This window comes from Choristoneura fumiferana, chromosome 24, assembly GCF_025370935.1.
Source record: "Choristoneura fumiferana chromosome 24, NRCan_CFum_1, whole genome shotgun sequence".
NCBI classification, from domain to species: Eukaryota; Metazoa; Arthropoda; class Insecta; order Lepidoptera; family Tortricidae; genus Choristoneura; species Choristoneura fumiferana.
Window position 1 is genome coordinate 10,707,538 of NC_133495.1, and position 18,067 is coordinate 10,725,604.

General features: G+C 37.5%; 2 protein-coding genes across 4 annotated transcripts in view; one reads left to right on the top strand and one right to left on the bottom strand.

Moving 5' to 3' along the window:
* LOC141441617 (inactive dipeptidyl peptidase 10) overlaps positions 1-18,067 on the top strand; it is a 734,138-nt gene that overhangs the window by 235,624 nt on the left and 480,447 nt on the right. The window lies entirely within an intron of this gene.
* On the bottom strand, positions 8,755-16,984 carry LOC141441534 (uncharacterized). Its single transcript, XM_074106301.1, has 8 exons — positions 16,388-16,984; positions 13,624-13,813; positions 11,904-12,006; positions 11,114-11,293; positions 10,785-10,876; positions 10,513-10,576; positions 9,749-9,895; positions 8,755-9,009 (listed from the first exon to the last, which is right to left on the bottom strand). The coding sequence occupies exons 1-8, from the start codon at positions 16,929-16,931 to the stop codon at positions 8,806-8,808; spliced, it is 1,524 nt and encodes a 507-aa protein (XP_073962402.1). The 5' UTR covers positions 16,932-16,984; the 3' UTR covers positions 8,755-8,805.

The window sequence follows — 18,067 nt, forward strand, 5'->3', positions numbered from 1 at the left end:
GTAGGTAAGTTGATTGGTTTGGTGTTCGTCTATTTACATTTTTTAAAGCATATGCATAAATAAAAGCTTTTTATTCCTATACTATTTTATAGCTAGCATAACTATCAAAAGAAAAACTTTTGATACTTGCATCCTGCCCTGTATCACATATGGGAGTGAGACTTGGTCCCTCACCCAGAATCACAGAGAAAAACTAGCCAAGTGTCAGCGGGCAATGGAGAGGAGCTTAGATGAATGATTGGTCTCGCGCGCAAGCGAGAGACCAATCATTCATCTAAGGGAGAGGAGCATGTTGGCAATAAAACTTAATGATAGAATTACCTCAACTGAAATAAGAAACAAAACTAAAGTTGTCAACATGCTTACCAGAATTGACCATTTGAAATGGGGATGGACGGGTCATATGTTGCGTTGTAAAGCAGACAAATGGAGTATGCAGGTAACACTCTGGTACCCAAGAGATGGAAACAGACAACGGGGGCGTCCGATAAGAAGATGGGAGGATGATTTCCGCCTAACCCTGGGACCATACTGGACCAGAGTTGCAGCTGCTTAATTGTTACTTGACCTGAAATGTATATTTCAGAACTAAATTATTGTTATTATTATTTTAAAATTTATGACGGTGGAAGCATTCTACACTTCCACTGAACGTAGATATAGTTTAGATATAGTTAGTGTTTAGTATTGTAACTAAGGGACCCCATACATCCCTGTATTTCTTTTATTATTATTTTTTGTATTTTTTTTTCTTTAATTGTATAATATAGTTTTTAAGTATTTTATTTCTAATTATATTTTTATGAAAAAATGACTTTCTGCCAAGTTTCTTGCGGCGCATTCTTCTTGGCAATGATGGTCTTTCCGAAAGCGCTGGTAGTTTAAAAAAATGACGTGTAAAAGTGCCCATTGCGGCCTATTTGCTGAATAAACCATTGAATTTGAATTTGAATTTGCTGTCAGAGTCCAATGGAGGCAGTTGGAGGAGGCCTATGTCAAAAGACACACCGAACTGAGGGACATTTTATGATAATCAATAACATACACAAAAATAGAAAACTACCTGTTCGGAACAAAAAGGCTATATTATTATATTATTATTATTATTTTATAGCTATACTATTCTCATTATCAGAACTATTTATACGTTTTAGTTTGGTTTTCCATAAAATTGTAATGTTTATTTTAAAAAATATATATGTTTTATTTTAAGGTAGAGAACCCTAAAAAACATCACAGGTGCGATGCATTAAACATTCTGTTAACCCCTCAACTGTTTAACACGTTTCCTGGTCCATTATAATTCATTTAGCCCTTATCTCTTCTAATTAAGTTGTACTTTCGCATGAAGACTGACCGTTATCCGACAAAGTTAAATAGGGTGTGAAGTTTAACCTTTCCCTAAGGGCACTGTTTCGCATTTAACTTTGTAATTAGTAGTGAGACTTGCACGGTGTAACGCGACACTTAAGTGCTAAACAAACTCGAAAATAGCTAACTCGTACTCCCGAGACGCAATAAAAGAAGCAGTTTGATATTATCTGGATCAGATGGATCGAGGTTCTAAATCTTATTTATTCAATATAGAAAGAAAGAAAGAGAAAGAAATACACAACGCAACAATAGACAACACTACACAAGACACAACAATATTTGTTTGTGGTATTTTGGTGTATTTTGACTATATGAGTGAAAATGTTGATGGTAAATGTTGTTGCATGCCTGTCATAGAGGTACGGGCTAGGCGAGTTACTATTAATTTTAAGTGGTAAATGTAATTGCTCTGTACTTTGTTGGTGTGTCTATTAAATAAATAAATAAAATCACGAAAGTTTAAAACGTTAAGATATCGAAAATACAAACTGAGACATGGATGCACAGAAAAATAAAAAAAAGAGACCAGCAGTGGGAATCGAACCCAGGTCCTCAGCAATCCGTGCTGCGTGCTATAACCCCTACACCACTGCTGGAGTGCTGGTTTTTCTGTGCATCCATGTCTCAGTTTGTATTTTCGATATGGTTTCACGGGATACCCGTAAAAGTAACAAATTTGGAGTTGAAATAAAAAATACAAAAAGACTCCAAAAAACAATCAAAGGTAGTAAGATAGTAGGTATGTGTCATTGCCGGTGTGAATCGGACACTGGCTCAGCATAATGCTGAGACGTTACTTAAGAACGCCCCAGCGCTGATTTTCAGCCAGCACCGTTGGTGAGCCTCTGGCCGCTATAAATATATACTGTAGTATATATTTAGTGTGAACACTATTAACACAAACACTATTACAAAAACAACATGAATAGATAATTTGTAAATTACGAAATATTATATTTATTTTGTGACCTTAAAAATATAAAATTAGTACTTAAACATAATTATTACAACATTTATACACACACTTCCCAAGTATAGGTACATCTTTAGGCGGGTTTAAACGAAAAATGAAATAAAAAATAAATGTAAAAGAGACGATCTCACTCACTGACTCATCAACGTCCTGCCTAAGCCTTAGGTCCTAGAAAGTTGATTTTTCCAGATATTATTAAAATATGTACAAGGATAAATAAAGGATTTTTTGAAATTCCAACCTTAAGTAAGGGGGTGAAAAGGGGGTTGAACGTTTGTATGGAAGTGCGTCATTTTTGAACCTAGAAGCATTTATATATTTACTTTAGTTTTAAGCTAATAATTAGAAATAAAGATACGCATATTTTAACGATTTCCATAATTCTAACCCTAGGGGTGAAACGGGGCGGGGGTTCAAAGTTTGTATGAATTATGATTAAGTTGGTTTTTTAATTCGAAAATATGCACCATCTGTCTGAAACCGCGATTATCTGTATTTTCATATAATCCTCCGAAAAATCAATCATAACACGAATAATTTGTTCGTAAAAAGTAAATATGTGTACTCCAAAATTATCGTGAGCGAAGCCGCGGGCAAAAGCTAGAGTAGTCATAAAAGATGTTGTTAGACACTACTTTTAACGATATCTTTATTTTCATTTTCTAAAAGAATTATATAAATCTGAATTCGTGCAGTCTATTCAGAGATACAAAGAGCATGTGGTTTTAAAATATTCCGCTTATCACACCGTTATGATCCATCTTAAATGCAAAGGTCTGTCTGTTACCTCTGCCTACACTGCTGAAAAAAGATTGGGTTGAAACGACAATGGACAAATGGGCACTGCCCCTTCCCCACCCAGCAACAGCAGGGCTACTACGAAACTCGAAACTCGAAGTTCGTGTCGTGCGGTCCCTCTGACACTTATACTATTTAATACGAGAGCGAGAGGGACGTTAGATCTCGGCAACTTGATTTTTTACATGACGAGGATCGCCCTATGTATAGAGTTTTACCCTTAGTTTTACCTATTATGGCACTTGTCTCACCACCGGCGAGGAAGCGATTAGCTATCGACTGGGCGGGTCACTTGGCGAGACGCACTGACAAGAGGTGGTCGAAAGCAATCACGCAGTGGTGGCCAAGACTGGTTCGAAGAACGGTGGGCAGACGCCGGCCCGTTGGTCGGATGACGTCTGGCAGGCGGTTGGTAAACTGTGGATGAGACTAGCACAGGACCGGACATGGCGTGAAAATGAAGAGGCCCTTACAGTGGGTGGATGTGGGCTGATTATTGATTGAAACTTCAGTAAGCTAGTTGAGGAAGAACATCATTGTACGTGTGTTAATCAACCGCTGTTTGAGTGAATATCTTGATATTGATGTAAGTGGAAAATTTTACTCCAAGCACAAAACAGAATAGGTACAGAAGTCAATCTTATGTATGTGCTTCACTTTTCATACCTACGCTCGGCGGTCGCTCTAGGGTTGTCAACTATGGCTTATGCACAAAAAACTATTGTGGTTGTGGCACTCGTATTAAATTATTGGATTTATTGTTGAGAATGAAACGGAAATAATGGAAATACAAATTAATAATAACTAAAAGATTTTAATGTCTTTGTGTGACAAATTTGTCACAGAAAACAATCTTGCGACGATTTCAACATTGGCGAAATGCGTGATTATTATATTTTAAAGTGTAATAAATTCGCATTCTCCATTGTTGCACAAAAAAAGTTCACAGACGCGTGTCTCAAGCGGATGGCACTCGCGCTCGCACTGCTCCCAACCGGTCCGAGATATCGTGTCCGTGAGCGGTGTCTATGTGTGCGTTGCTCGAGCGCACTTTTTTTTTTTTTTTTATTTGACTGGATGGCAAACGAGCAAATGGGTCTCCTGATGGTAAGAGATCACCACCGCCCATAAACATCTGCTACACCAGGGGTATTGCAGACGCGTTGCCAACCTAGAGGCCTAAGATGGGATACCTCACGTGCCAGTAATTTCACCGGCTGTCTTACTCTCCACGCCGAAACACAACAGTGCAAGCACTGCTGCTTCACGGCAGGATTAGCGAGCAAAATGGTGGTAGCAATCCGGGCGGACCTTGCACAAGGTCCTACCACCTGCAAAACTTTGTATGTAGATTGATTTCTGTACGTACCTATGTATCTGTTTTGTGCTCAAAGTGAACGTTCCTTTGTGTTTTAAAGTTTCGTGACGGTGTGACAGTGAACCTTTCAGTTATATTGACGACTGCACTCCGCTTAATGCGTCGGTCGGGCTATATAAAGCGTTTTGCGGCAAATGTGTCTGTGTTGTAATAGAATATTACTACCTGCGCGAGATGGGAGTATACCTACCGACAAATTCAATATCGCAAAGCAAAGAATACCTATTTTATTAAATAATGCCTACCTTTTGTTATACCTAATATTTATTATTATTATTATTTAGAAGCCTGTAGATGTGTCCCACTGCTGGGCAAAGGCCTCCCCCCATGTCCTCCACTCTACCCTTTCTTGGGCGATCTCTGACCAGCTGCGAAGAAAGGCGTCCAGATCGTCCCGCCATCGACGCCTGGGTCTGCCACGCCGCCGAAGTCCATTTTGTGGTATCCAGTCTGTGGCTATTTTAGCCCACCTATTGGGTTCCATACGGCTGACGTGGCCTGCCCAGTCACATTTCAGCCTGGCAGTCTTGTCACCCACATCAGCAATGCGTGTTTTGGAGCGCAATATAGTGTTCCGGATCCGGTCAACCCGTTTCACTCCCAACATACTGCGCTCCATTGCTCTCTGGCAAACCTTCAATTTAGTCTTCTGTAACTCAGTAAGTGACCATGTTTGAGCACCGTAAGTTAGGACAGGCAGTATACACATGTCGACGAGCCTCCGCTTTAAGGCTATCGGAAGATCACCCTTCATGTGTTCTTTCATAGACCAATAGCTCTTCCAGGCGTTTTGGATCCGTCTTTCGACTTCCTTATCTTGTCTGTGGCTATACCTAATGGTTAACAAAATATTAGAAAATAATGTAAAAAAAGAAAACGTTTATTCATAACGTTACGATGACGAAATATGTAGTCCGAAATCCCAAACTATCAATTTATTAACGTTTTTAGTAATTATTTATTTTCTTTACTACAGACCCTAAAATATCGTCGGAGAAGCTATTTTGGGTGCGGCTGGAGAGATCAACATTTAGTATAACTTTTCAGGATTATTATTATGTCTATCCTTCTCCAGGACTACCTGTATACCGAATTTCATCTAAATAGGTTTAATAGTTCAGACGTGATGAAGTAACAAACAAACAAACAAACAGACTTACAAACTATCGCATTTATAATATTAGTGGGATTATATTAAAACAATCGTGGTTTTCTATATACACAAAAAGGCTTGCGTTTACCACATGATGTTTTTAAATAAATAACATAAATCGAATTATATAAAATTTAGCAGTATACGAGTACCATCTTCCCAGCCTGTATAAATCCCACTGCTGGGCACAAGCTTCGTCTTAGAATGAGAGAGCATTTCTGGTATGCGAGTCTTACTCGCACTTAGCCAATTTTAGGGTTCCGTAGCTAAAATGGCAACAACGAGTCCTTATAGTTTCGCCATGTCTGTCCGTCCGTCCGCGCTCAGAGACTATCAGTGCTAGGAAGTTGTCATTTTGCACAGATATAAATATACCTAAACTTAGAAGATTATAGTATCACTTCATTTTATCGTAATTGCTACGGAACCCTATCTTGGGCGTGTCCAACACTTTCTTGGTTGGTTTTTATTTACTAAAGCCTTACCTAAAACTAACACAAAGAGAACAAGGACAGAATAAGCAGCGTTTCCCGCTTACTAAAAGGGTTGTTTAATATTAGTGGTTTACCTCTGTCTGAGGCGTATTATTGGCATTACACAGTAAGTAAACAAAATAAATGTAGTATGGCAATCCTGAAAGATTTTTCGGATGTCGAGGTCAATGGCCGGCAAAAGCTAAAAATAAATATTAGCATCAATACAGCAGTAAGAAGAGGATGAAAATCAAGTTAAAAGATTCCTTTACAAACAATAGGTATTGTACAGTCAAGGTCAAAAATTTGTTTACACTTTACTATCATGTCAATTCACCAGTGAGCTTTTGTACACAAATTGTCAGAAGACATGCAGTGATCATCATCATCATCCCAGCCTATATACGTCCCACTGCAGGGCACAGGCCTCCCCTCAGAATGAGAGGGCTTGGGCCATAGTTCCCACGCGGGCCCAGTGCGGATTGGGAACTTCACACACACCATTGAATTGCTAAGCCGTATTGTAAGCCGTGGTGGCCTAGTGGTTGACCCATCGCCTCTCAAGCAGAGGGTCGTGGGTTCAAACCCCGGCTCGCACCTCTGAGTTTTTCGAAATTCATGTGCGGAGTTACATTTGAAATTTACCACGAGCTTTGCGGTGAAGGAAAACATCGTGAGGAAACCTGCACAAACCTGCATGCAGTGATATGGTGCTAAAATGTAAAGATATTATACCGGGTGTGGCCTGTAACATGAGCAAGCAATTAAAACTTAGATCGTACTGGTCAAACTGAACAACATTAGTTCATAGTTCATAGTAAAAATATTACACTTTATAGTTTATTCGAAGAAGCAATGTAAAGCAAAATGTTTGATATTTTGTAGCGTGACAGGCGACATCAGTTTGATTCTAGGATGGCGTACATTGAATTTACGATCAAGTTTCTTAGAAAAAAGACCAAAAGTTATGTTTTGATATTAATTAAGTGGGACTGTGATGATCCAATTATTGGTAACCTATAGATGCTCTGTTTTTAATATTATCCCCGATTTTGGGCCACGCACTGTATACATTTGACCTCGATTGTTCATATATACAGCTTTGAAGCTAACTAAAACGACACATCCATGATAATAATGAGCAACATAATTTATAATTACGTCACCAATAAATTTTCCCCTAAACAACCGTATAAAACGCCGTTCCCCTTAATCTCCCAAATTCGGGGAAAATCCACCAGATTGGCAACCCTACACGTGTCACGCCACTTAAGAATGTAATTTGTTACTTGTGCGTTAAGAGTGTTGTTATTTGCCGCACAAAACGAAGCATTGAATACAGAATGATGTTTAAAGTGGTTTCCCCGAATAAACATACATTAGTTGTCTGGCGTGGTTTCGTTTGCATATTGTAAAGCAGAAATAGGTCAGGAGATCGGATGGATTCTGGTTTCTTTGGAATGTGAGAATAAAATGACATCATCATCATTATAAGCCGTAGGATATTCACTGTTGGACGTAGGCCTCCCCCACAGACCTCCAGTTGCTTCGGTTGGCAGCGGCCTGCATCCACCGTGAACCTGTGGCTTTGCCAGGTCATCCGTCCATCTCGTTGGTGGACGTCATGCATTGGGCTTGCCGAGGCGGTCCCGCTACTTTTGATACTGGCTGTACTTCAAGGGTTCCGTTATAGGAATCTGGTAACTACTTGAAAATGTCTAAACTGTAATTCTGTCAAAATAAAAGACTACTACGATTCAACACTGTACAGCTTTGAGACAGACAAACGAAAGCGAAATTTTAGTCATATCATAATTATAATACTCTATAAACTCTTTTTCGGAACGAAATCCTTAAAAAGACCAAAACGAATCGAAATAAGATTCTTCGAAATTTATTTAAAATTTCACTGAACATGAATCAACATTACTCCGATTTTATTTAACGAACATTAATATCCTTCCGGCGATGGCTTGCTCCATAAAATGCTCACGGTAAACATCAAATTCGATTTCATTTAATTCTAAAAGCTCTGACGGACTATTGCCAAAGAGACGATAAGTGGTAATGGTAAATTACTCAGCGTATTTTTAAGTATACCTAATAATGGGTATAAATTAAATGGGTAGTGTAACTGGAAAGGTGTCTCTGACACGGCTCTCTGACCGTCCATCTACTATTTTTCGCGTTGTAGTGAGATGAAAAACGTCACGTTAAAAGTCGCTGAACTAGTGTTGTTCAGTTTGACGAGGACGCTCTATGTTTTAGTTATTTGCGCGTGTTACAGGCCACACCCGGTATGTAGTAACTAAGAAACAATGTTCCTTCTATAATGTTTTAAACTTCCGTGATTTTTAACTCACAAGTTAGTACAGTCAGCATCAAAAGTGCAGCATGCAAGATTGTCAATGCGACAGAGTAAAAAAAGTGATCCACTACTTTTGATGCTGACTGTACCAAAATTATTACGTTAATACACAATTGGTCTATTCGTGACAACGGCTACTGTAATGTGGTCGAAACCTCGAGGTAATTATTACTTGTTTAGCGTGATAAGTCCCGATGGTATTTGGGTATCTTCTGTTTGTTTGAATTAGTTACGAAATCATCAATGAAAACATTTATTTGAACAACTTGGTTTTTAAATGATGATCGATCAGTCATCAACAGCCCAATCTTCGGCATCGTCGCTACGGGCCCGGAATAAACTCGGCGGTTTGTCTTCCATCATAATCCCTGACTCTATTGGTCTGAGCGCTTCTTCAGTCACAGCGTGGTCCTCAGCAATTATTAGCTTGATGCCAGCTACCATGGCGGTGGTGGAGGTGGTACGGGCCTTGCCGCGGTAGTAGTTAGGCATCTGGTAATGGAAAAAAAAGAAAATAAATAAATATCTCGGGGACAATAGATACCTATTGAATAGTCTCAAACTAAGTAAAGCTTTTGCTATGAGTACTAGGCAACGGCGACATACTTATGTAGATAAATACATACTTAAATACATAATAAACACCCGAGACTTCAGAACAAATATTCATGTTATGCATACAAACATCTGCTCTGACCGGAGATCGAACCCGGTGTCTACAGCTCCCTAGAAAGGTCTCTAACACTTGGCTAATCGTTCTTCAAACAAATAAACACTGCGGTTGATCTTGTTATGGCAGTTAAACATGAATCCTTGTAACATTTTTGCAAGATTTATTGTATTTTGTGAAAACGAACAAAAGTGTCACCGGCGGGTGAGACTTGCAGCATCAAGAGAGGCTGTTAATGAACGTGTCTACTATTCTCAACGACAAAAAAAATACTGCTTTCCCTTTTTTATAATCTGCCGATTTCTGTGTGCTAATTGTACAAAAAAGTAAAGTTCTTAACATTTCATCTATAACTTAAGGAATAATAATAGCAAAGATCTTCATTAAAATTGCAAGCAAGTCATTTTTGTTATGGTTAGCTCAAGAAATATCTTTGAATCCTTAGTTGATACAGATAACCATACAGTATCTAACTTTGCCTATATCAATTACACTGATCGTAATAGTGAGAAAAAACTTGACTAGCATGAAGTTAGTGATAAATTGAGAACTGTAGCCAACCGTCTCGTTGACTTGCTCTATCCAGTCGGCGAAGGCTCCAACGAGAGTGAAGACAGTGGGCGCGTTGGGATACCCGCAGACGGTGGGGCCGAACGAGATGATCCCGACCAATTGGCCAGCTATCACTGCAGGGCCCCCGGCGTCATGCTGAAATTATACAAACGAAAACAGGAAAGATCTATTAAGTACAATAAATTACACGGGTCACTTAAATTTGTATTACAGTCGAGGTAAATGACAGTAATAATTGTATAGAAAACGGGGTAGTTCTTTGTTGCTGAGGTCTACGGTGCAAAAGCACTGACGCGCAGTGCCGTGCCGTAGCTAAAATATGTTAAATTAGTGATGTAGAATAATAATTAAAATTAATGAAATCATAGCTTAATGAAAACAGAAATAATCCTAATAATAATAATCCTAACGAGAATTATATTTTCTAGATCTTCATTCAATGGAGAAATAGCAAAAGAAACTAAATGAACAGAATGCTGCGCACAAATCGAACGCACGACACACGCTATGTCAATGAATTTTACCTTGCCTACGACTTAAGTAGTTCAAATTCTTAGAATTGATATTTAAGTTGTGAGCTATTTCATAATTAGCTTAAACCACTAAGCTACCGGCTACTTCATAGCTAATCATTACAGAAGTATATTAGTTCACAATCCTGCATCGTTTCCTTCATATACCGGTTGTTTTCAGTAGAAGGCTAATGTGGCTTTTTAGAGAGTAATGATTTAAACATTATGAATAAAACTCACATCACACGCCCCTTCACCAGTTGTCATCGTTCCAGCACAAAACATTGTTTGCGTTATGAATTTACTAAAACAAATAATTTCTGAATGGAGTATATTTATTTCTGAATTGAATTTGATGAGAATCACCAATCAATATTTTACAATCATGATGAGACGACAAACCAAGAGTAATATGTTTTTAATAATGACGATAATGATAACGACGATGCTGATGATGATAATGATGCTAATAATTATGGTATGATAGTGATATAATATAATATTGCACTTACTCCCCATAAATCTCCTTGCAGAAATGATTTGGGTAGACAGGTAGAAATTTGCGCTGAAGAAAAATTGGCTCGTACGAAAGTCGCTGCGACATCTGCCAATGAAAACAACTTTCAAGTCGCATTTACATATTTAAAAAAAAGTGAAATGTATTCTTGATAAAGAATTAGATATTAAATGTATAAATCTCATTACCTATGCCACAAGTTTTTCCACTGACTGCATTGTCAAAAGCTTTACTGGGAATGATGCAGCAAGGTATTAAATGAATGTAATAAATACGCTAAAGGCTCGGTGCGCCCTTAAAGAAAAGCTCGTAAAGAAGACCAACCTTGGTGACACCCCAACCCATAACCAGGACTTCAGAAGTGGGCGCCGGTGTAGTGGGCAAGTGAGAGATCTGGATAATCTTCGGGGTCCGATGGTAGTTGAAGAAGAGGCGGTAGCGGAGACGGATGACTGCTATGTTGTTACGCAACGTGCGAGGGTTGTAAGCCGGATGGAAGTATACCTGAGAAGGAAGCCAAGCCAAGTCGAACGTTTTACTTGTAGAGTTTTGCACTGATTACATACACAGTTAAGTTAAATATACTCGTACATGCTCGTTGTACAAATTGTTACTATTGTGTTGTGCTTAGCATGGTATGATTTTTATTTATTTTTTTGTTTATCTACAATAAAGTATTTACATACATACATATATTTTGTGTAATTATTATTTTCTATGTATTTTTTTTTTATTTTACAATCATAGTATTTTATTTGTAATTATATATTTTGTTTTGAAAATATGACTTTCTGCCAAGTGTCTTAATTCATAATTCATTTAATGCAAGAAAACTGGTACAGAAATGTAAAAGGTAAAAACAGAAATAATTCAGTACAAGACCGCATCTTGCGGAAAATTCTTCTTGGCAATAATGATGGTTTTTCGATGTAAATAGTTTTTAAAATGTGAAGATGTAAAACAGTCCTTTGCAGCCTATTTGCAGAATAAACATTTTCATTTTGCCAAATATTTCTCGAGTGACAAATCTGCTCGAACTTTAGTTGGTGCAATTCAGTACCTAAGGATTGTAATTCCCAATCGTTCCTCCACCTCGAGACCTGGCAACACTAACCTCGAGTGCATCGACCATTTCCCCACTGATGCGGCTGTGGTTACTGCCGATCCTCACTTGCAGTACTTTTGGGTTCTCACGGAAGAACCGATTGTTGTGCATCCTAGAGAAGTAAAGACATGTCATGATACTGTTACTAAATTATTGAATCAGGCGTTAAATACTTTGCGGAGGTCCATATCAATGACCTGAAACAATAACTTTGCTAACCCGCGACCTTTATGATAGCTACTCGTACGTTTATGCAAGAAATGTGTGCAGCCTTCACACTGTAAGAACAAACACAAATCACACAAGCCCATCTATCACCAATACCACACTCACGCGTTTCGAGCTCAACCAGAGCTCAGCTTCAGAGCAACACAACCGTCCACCATGTTACCAGATGTTAGGCTCCAGATATTGAATCCAGAGTCGAGTTCACTATTACTAAATTAAAGCCAAGAATGGTCCATCTAATTTCATATGTTTAATATGTCATGATAATAATCTACAAAAGTCAAAAAGTCATAATATCTTTATTCAATTTAGGCTATTTGTGCGACATGCTTTTCGGCGATGCACGACTGTGCGACATGCCATTTGTTTGAACCATTGTTTGTGCAAAGTACTTATGGTGCGACATACTCGTACCATTTGTCCGAGGTATTGTAAATGCAAAAGTATGATCAAGCAATGCACGGCTGTGCAACGGTAAAGGTCTCAGTTACAACTTAACTCACTTTTGGGTTAGCAGTTCCTTTTGTGCAATGGTCGCAGTTCTAACCTAACCTAACGCACTACTCTGGTAGCAGTTCTTTTTGCGCACAATTTAACTTCACACATAGATTAACATTTGCATTGTTGAAAAAGTAATACGTCGCACACTTATAACTTCGCAGAAAGGCACTGCCGTTTAATAGAAACAACACACAATCGCACATCGCACACTCGAGGTCGCACTTGTTTCTATATAACGAGTAAATAACGAGAAACGTTCATAATTCGATTGTCTTATAAAAACATTTTTGTGTGATTTTTTTAAACAGATCCTTTGCACTTAGGAAAACTCTTAAGCTCTGTTCTTAATTAACTTGTAACTTCACAGAATTAAAAAGAATTAATTAACTTATAAAATATTCGGTACAAAGTTTAGCTGAAAGCTCGTTTGTATTTATGGGAGGTAAAAAAAAATATTGCAAGTTTATTAAAATACTTTCGTTAACTTCTCGATTGAGATTACAACCAAAGTTGCAAGGCCGGTAATTCACCAGCAGTCTCAAAGGTGTAATAAGTGTGCATGGGCGGCAGTCATCCATTACCATAGTTGAGTCGGCTTTTGTACGTCAAAAAAGCCTCTCTCCGAGTAGATGTTGATAGATGATAGGCTCTCGTGGAGTTCGAAATTGTCGGCGTAGTCAGATGGTGGTGATAGTTAGGGTTATGTAATGGTTGTGTGTTCTGACAGTGTGGTGGAGCTGAATGAAGACATTTGTTGCAGAGACGTAGCTATCGTTAGGTCGCGGGTGAGCAGGTAATTGAAAGAAAGAAAGAAAATGTTTATTCGGCAATATACATTAACTTGTAGGTAACATACATCAGGCATACTTAATGTTCAAGTAAACTTGTAGCTAGCTGAAAGGGCTGGCAGCTCAGCAATGCTGAGGTACGGAACCACAGCGCTGATTTTCAGCTGCAGCCATGATGCATTATAATGATGATGAACACTAAAGACACTTACAACTGCAGGCAAGAGGCAGATGTCAGCACCAAATCATGCCAGTACAGCGCCCCGCCGCACCAGAACCGCCCCATGACGTGGACTGACACCATGAAGGGGTAGTAACGGATGGAAGTCCGCTCGCCGCGGAAGATGCGGCGGCCGTCGTGGTTGTGGAAGTCACGCAAGTCCTCCAGCTCTTGCTGAGGATCTGGTAACAAAGAAACTCAAGCATGGGCAAAATGATGATTTGTAGCCTCAAGATTAAGTTAGGAAAGGCAGAAACCTGGAAGTGGATGGTTCTGGAAACAGACACGAAGAAGAAAGTGGACGATTTTGGATATGAATAAGTTAGGAAATGGATGATTCTGGAAATGAATTTATTAGGAAGGAAGGAGTCTGTGGAAATGGACTACTTAGTAAGGAAGTAACCGAAGTCATGAGATGTTTTGTGAGTTTTCCGGTGTATTGGTTTATCACTGTAATGCCGTATATTAAATGTCATTGAATGATTGAACAGGAAATAGTGGGAAAGACACGAAGTTAACAAGATTAGCAATCAAAGTTCAGAAGAAAGAGGCAATGTAGCCTATGTAACTCTAACATCAGCTACCTGCTAGTGTAACTCCCATCGAAATTGGTTGAGCAGTTAAAGAGATTACCCGGAACAAGCAAACAGACAAAAATTCTAAATATTTGTTGTTGGTATTATTATGTTGTTGGTATTAGAAACACATATATTTTTACTTCAATTAGTTAAAAGCTACTATTTTAAGCAGCCACTTCAATTTTTTATTGTATAGTAGATTTACTTAAAGAAGATAGACCCTGCGATACGACAGATATTATTTGAATCTATTAAAAATCCTCTGTAAACATATTACAGCATTGAAAAAATAATTGAATAATTTGAAACCAATGAAAAACAACTTTCCTAAACAAAATTGACTTGTCCTTACGAGTGTACAAGTAAAAGAGAAAAGTTTCGCTTCGAAGCGTCGGAGAAATTGAGTTACCGTCGCATGCGTCGTTGCCAATTAGAAGTAACAAACTCTCAAAGACAAATATTTGTGGAGTCCCTTCCATGCGGTATGGTTACAAGGTTACAACTTAGAATGGATTGGTCAAAAGTTACTCGGATCTTTGAAAGTTATTGTAACTCAATTTGAGGGAAGTATAATGAATTGTATAATGACAAATTGTAACTTGTAATTTTGATTTTACTTCGCAACGAAATGCTTTCAATCTGCACACGTGTTCCGTCAGTATTATTGAAATGTACATCAAACTACATTATTTCTAGAAATATGAAGAACGGTTTACATAACTACTAATAGTGTAAGTCATATTGAATAATACTTAAAATGCATAATATACATTTAATATGCTCGTAAGAACGAAAATAAAACAATCCCATGTGATTGAGATATTTGTATGAAAAATAAGAATGTTTGTTCTCGGGTCTTGGGTGTTTAAAATGTATTTAATGTACCTATCTATCCATATTATAATTATATTTATCCGTTGCTTAGTACCCATAACACAAGCTTTGCTAAGCTTACTTTGGGACTAGGTCAATTGGTGTGAATTGTCCCGTGATATTTATTTATTTATTTATTGAGGCGCATCAGGCTCCGCGATGAAATGCTAGCCTAATATATTTTTGAAATCTTAGACAGTACCTAAGTAATAGTGTATGAACTAATATCCCCTGATCTTTAAGGACACTTGTCTTAAAAATCCCACTAATAAACGCTAAAACCACTGAGCCGCTACGGATGAAATTCAGTATGTAAGTATCAGGAACTTGCGTAAGCTTAGATTACTTTTTAATCCGATATTCCCAAGAGATTGGGATGGACGCATGTAACATTCAAACACCACTAAGTCTAGAGATATATATAATATTACACTGGCATTTTATAGAAAGGTAATTTTTGGAATCCCGATGGGAATCAAATGAATTTCCGGCATCTAAATTCAAATACCAAATCATAGCTATTAAAATTAGGTTAGTAGATAATATAATGCTATTTTAGGGCACACTTCACCACTGCTACCTCAAATATTTCCAAGAAAACAATATGGCTGATCCCTTATTTGGTCAGTGTAAAAATACTATTTGTTTTGTCCTCATAAGCTCAACGTAGGATGTTTTTCTTCCCAATTTATAGGGTTATGTAGTTTGAAAGGAAAAACGTTGTAGGATCACTTAGTTATCTGATTCTATCTGTCTGTCAAGATTTTTTTTCTCAAGTCAAAATTATTAGCAAATACTCAAGTCTGTGATTAATTTAAGCCTTACAATTAATTCTCAAAGAAATCACTTATTCGGGACAACGTACAAAATAATAAAAAGAAATTAAAATATAAAATAACACACACCATCAAAATCTTTGGGGAAGTATATTTTCTTGCAAAACCATAAGGATGGAAATCTTTAGAGTACTTCCTCTAGATTATGTTTTATAGGAACGCAAATGATAAATTTGTTTTTTAATGGAAATAATATGATGATAGTTCTAATACGTGTCCCGCTGTAGGGCACAGGCCTTTTCTCAGAACGAGAATGCTAAGACTGACTAAGACTGTAGGCCTATAGCAAATTATGAACTTTACACCACTGAATTTCTTCACAAGTGTGTGCAGGTTCCACACGGCGTTTTCCTTTATTTTAAAGTTCACGCGTGGTTCACGCTAAATTTCAAATGTTAGTATTGTTTACTGCTTCTCATAATTTACTACACTGTTACTAGTTTACTTTATAATCTAAGTATTTACTTACCCCAGTATATACTACTGATATTGCTCTCATCACGTTTGTGAAAGTCAGTTGGCACTGTACCAAGTACATTATCAACAACTTCATCAATTACCTCTTCGTCATTAAATCCTACCAACTTCCCATCATTGTCCATCCTTCTAGCTGACGTAGCCAAAAATCTTGTCTGATTTCTCTCATTGACCAATTTAAGTATATCATCTCGATTCATTTTCTCTTTCAGCTTCAAATACAAGCTTTTCGGTTCGGTATCCATCAGTAGTCTAAACTGATCTTCGTCCATCAGTGATTTATAGAAATTAGTTTGGTTCAGACTATTATCTATGGTTTCATTTATTATCACTTCAGCGTACAAATCTTTGTCTATTACATAATTGTTTATATGTTCTAGTTTATCTTGCAAGTCTTCTAACCTTGTAGCATTCATTTTATCAACATCTAGAATAGTGACTAATGTATTTGCAATGTTGTTGATACATAATTTTTCTTTCTCATCTTCATTTGCTGAAGCAATGTGTAATAAAACGAAGAGGTACAACAAACACATTAGGCGAGTACCACAATGTTACTTCACGCGTGAGTTTTATGCTCTTCGAAATAAATAACGTTTTATGACTTCTGAAATTTTATTGCTTCGTTATCAGTGGTGTTGCTTTATATAATATTCATACGTTCTCGCCGCTGTTTCACATACAGTCATACATCTTCGTTAAATTATGTATGCGAATGATTTACTACAACTTTGACCTTAAATTTCAACTTTGCCTATAATATCATTTATAATTCAATTTTAGGAATAAGGGAATGTTTACAAGTTCGGCTATTCGTCGCTATCTTGAATTAAAGAGCAATTTAATTACGCTGATCCATTAGTGAAGAGGATAGACATTCGGTCAGAGATTTAGGATAATTTTGGTAATGGGTATTAATAAATAAGGTTATCGAATTTTTGATAGATGTTTTATACAATTTACATACAAAACGGAAGATGTAGCGTTGGCAGGCCCCTTGTTAAGTGGACCTGCGACATTGATATTAGTTGCGATGGTTTATTTATTACAGAAATAGCCTTGTGTTTGACCACAATCTCGCCTGATGGTAAGAAAAATGTGAACTAAGATGAAGCACGCTACTAAACACATCGTCTTGAACTATACAAGGGACGCCTTGTATAGTTCAAGACGATATTCCGATCAAGTAGCAATTAAGAATTGAAAGTGATTTGTGTTGCTTGTTTTGTCCTCTACTCTAATAAAATTGTAGTTCTAGATTAATTCGACGGCACATGGAATATCACCTTCACACGACCTAAAATTAAGTTTTTATCGCCTCATAATCTATCATAGGTACACTTCTGTGAGGTCATTTTTTCTCCACTCAATTTCACAGTATGATGGATGACCGGAAGCTCGTGAAAGCCTTCAGTTATTTCCGGTATCTTTATTTTATCTATATTTTCTTGAAGGAGCTTTGATGTCAAAGTGCAAAGGTAATTACATCCTGTAGAAGATAATTTTTAAAAGCTTGTTTTTTTGGGTTCCTTAGTCAAATGGTGTCGATGGGATCCTAATTCAGGAAATTACAAATGTAATTTTGCTCATAAATTCTGATAAACTCAAAGCTATGGTTTCTATGGTTGAGAAACCATGTTATAGTATAACCTCTAAATCGTAAAGTTAATAA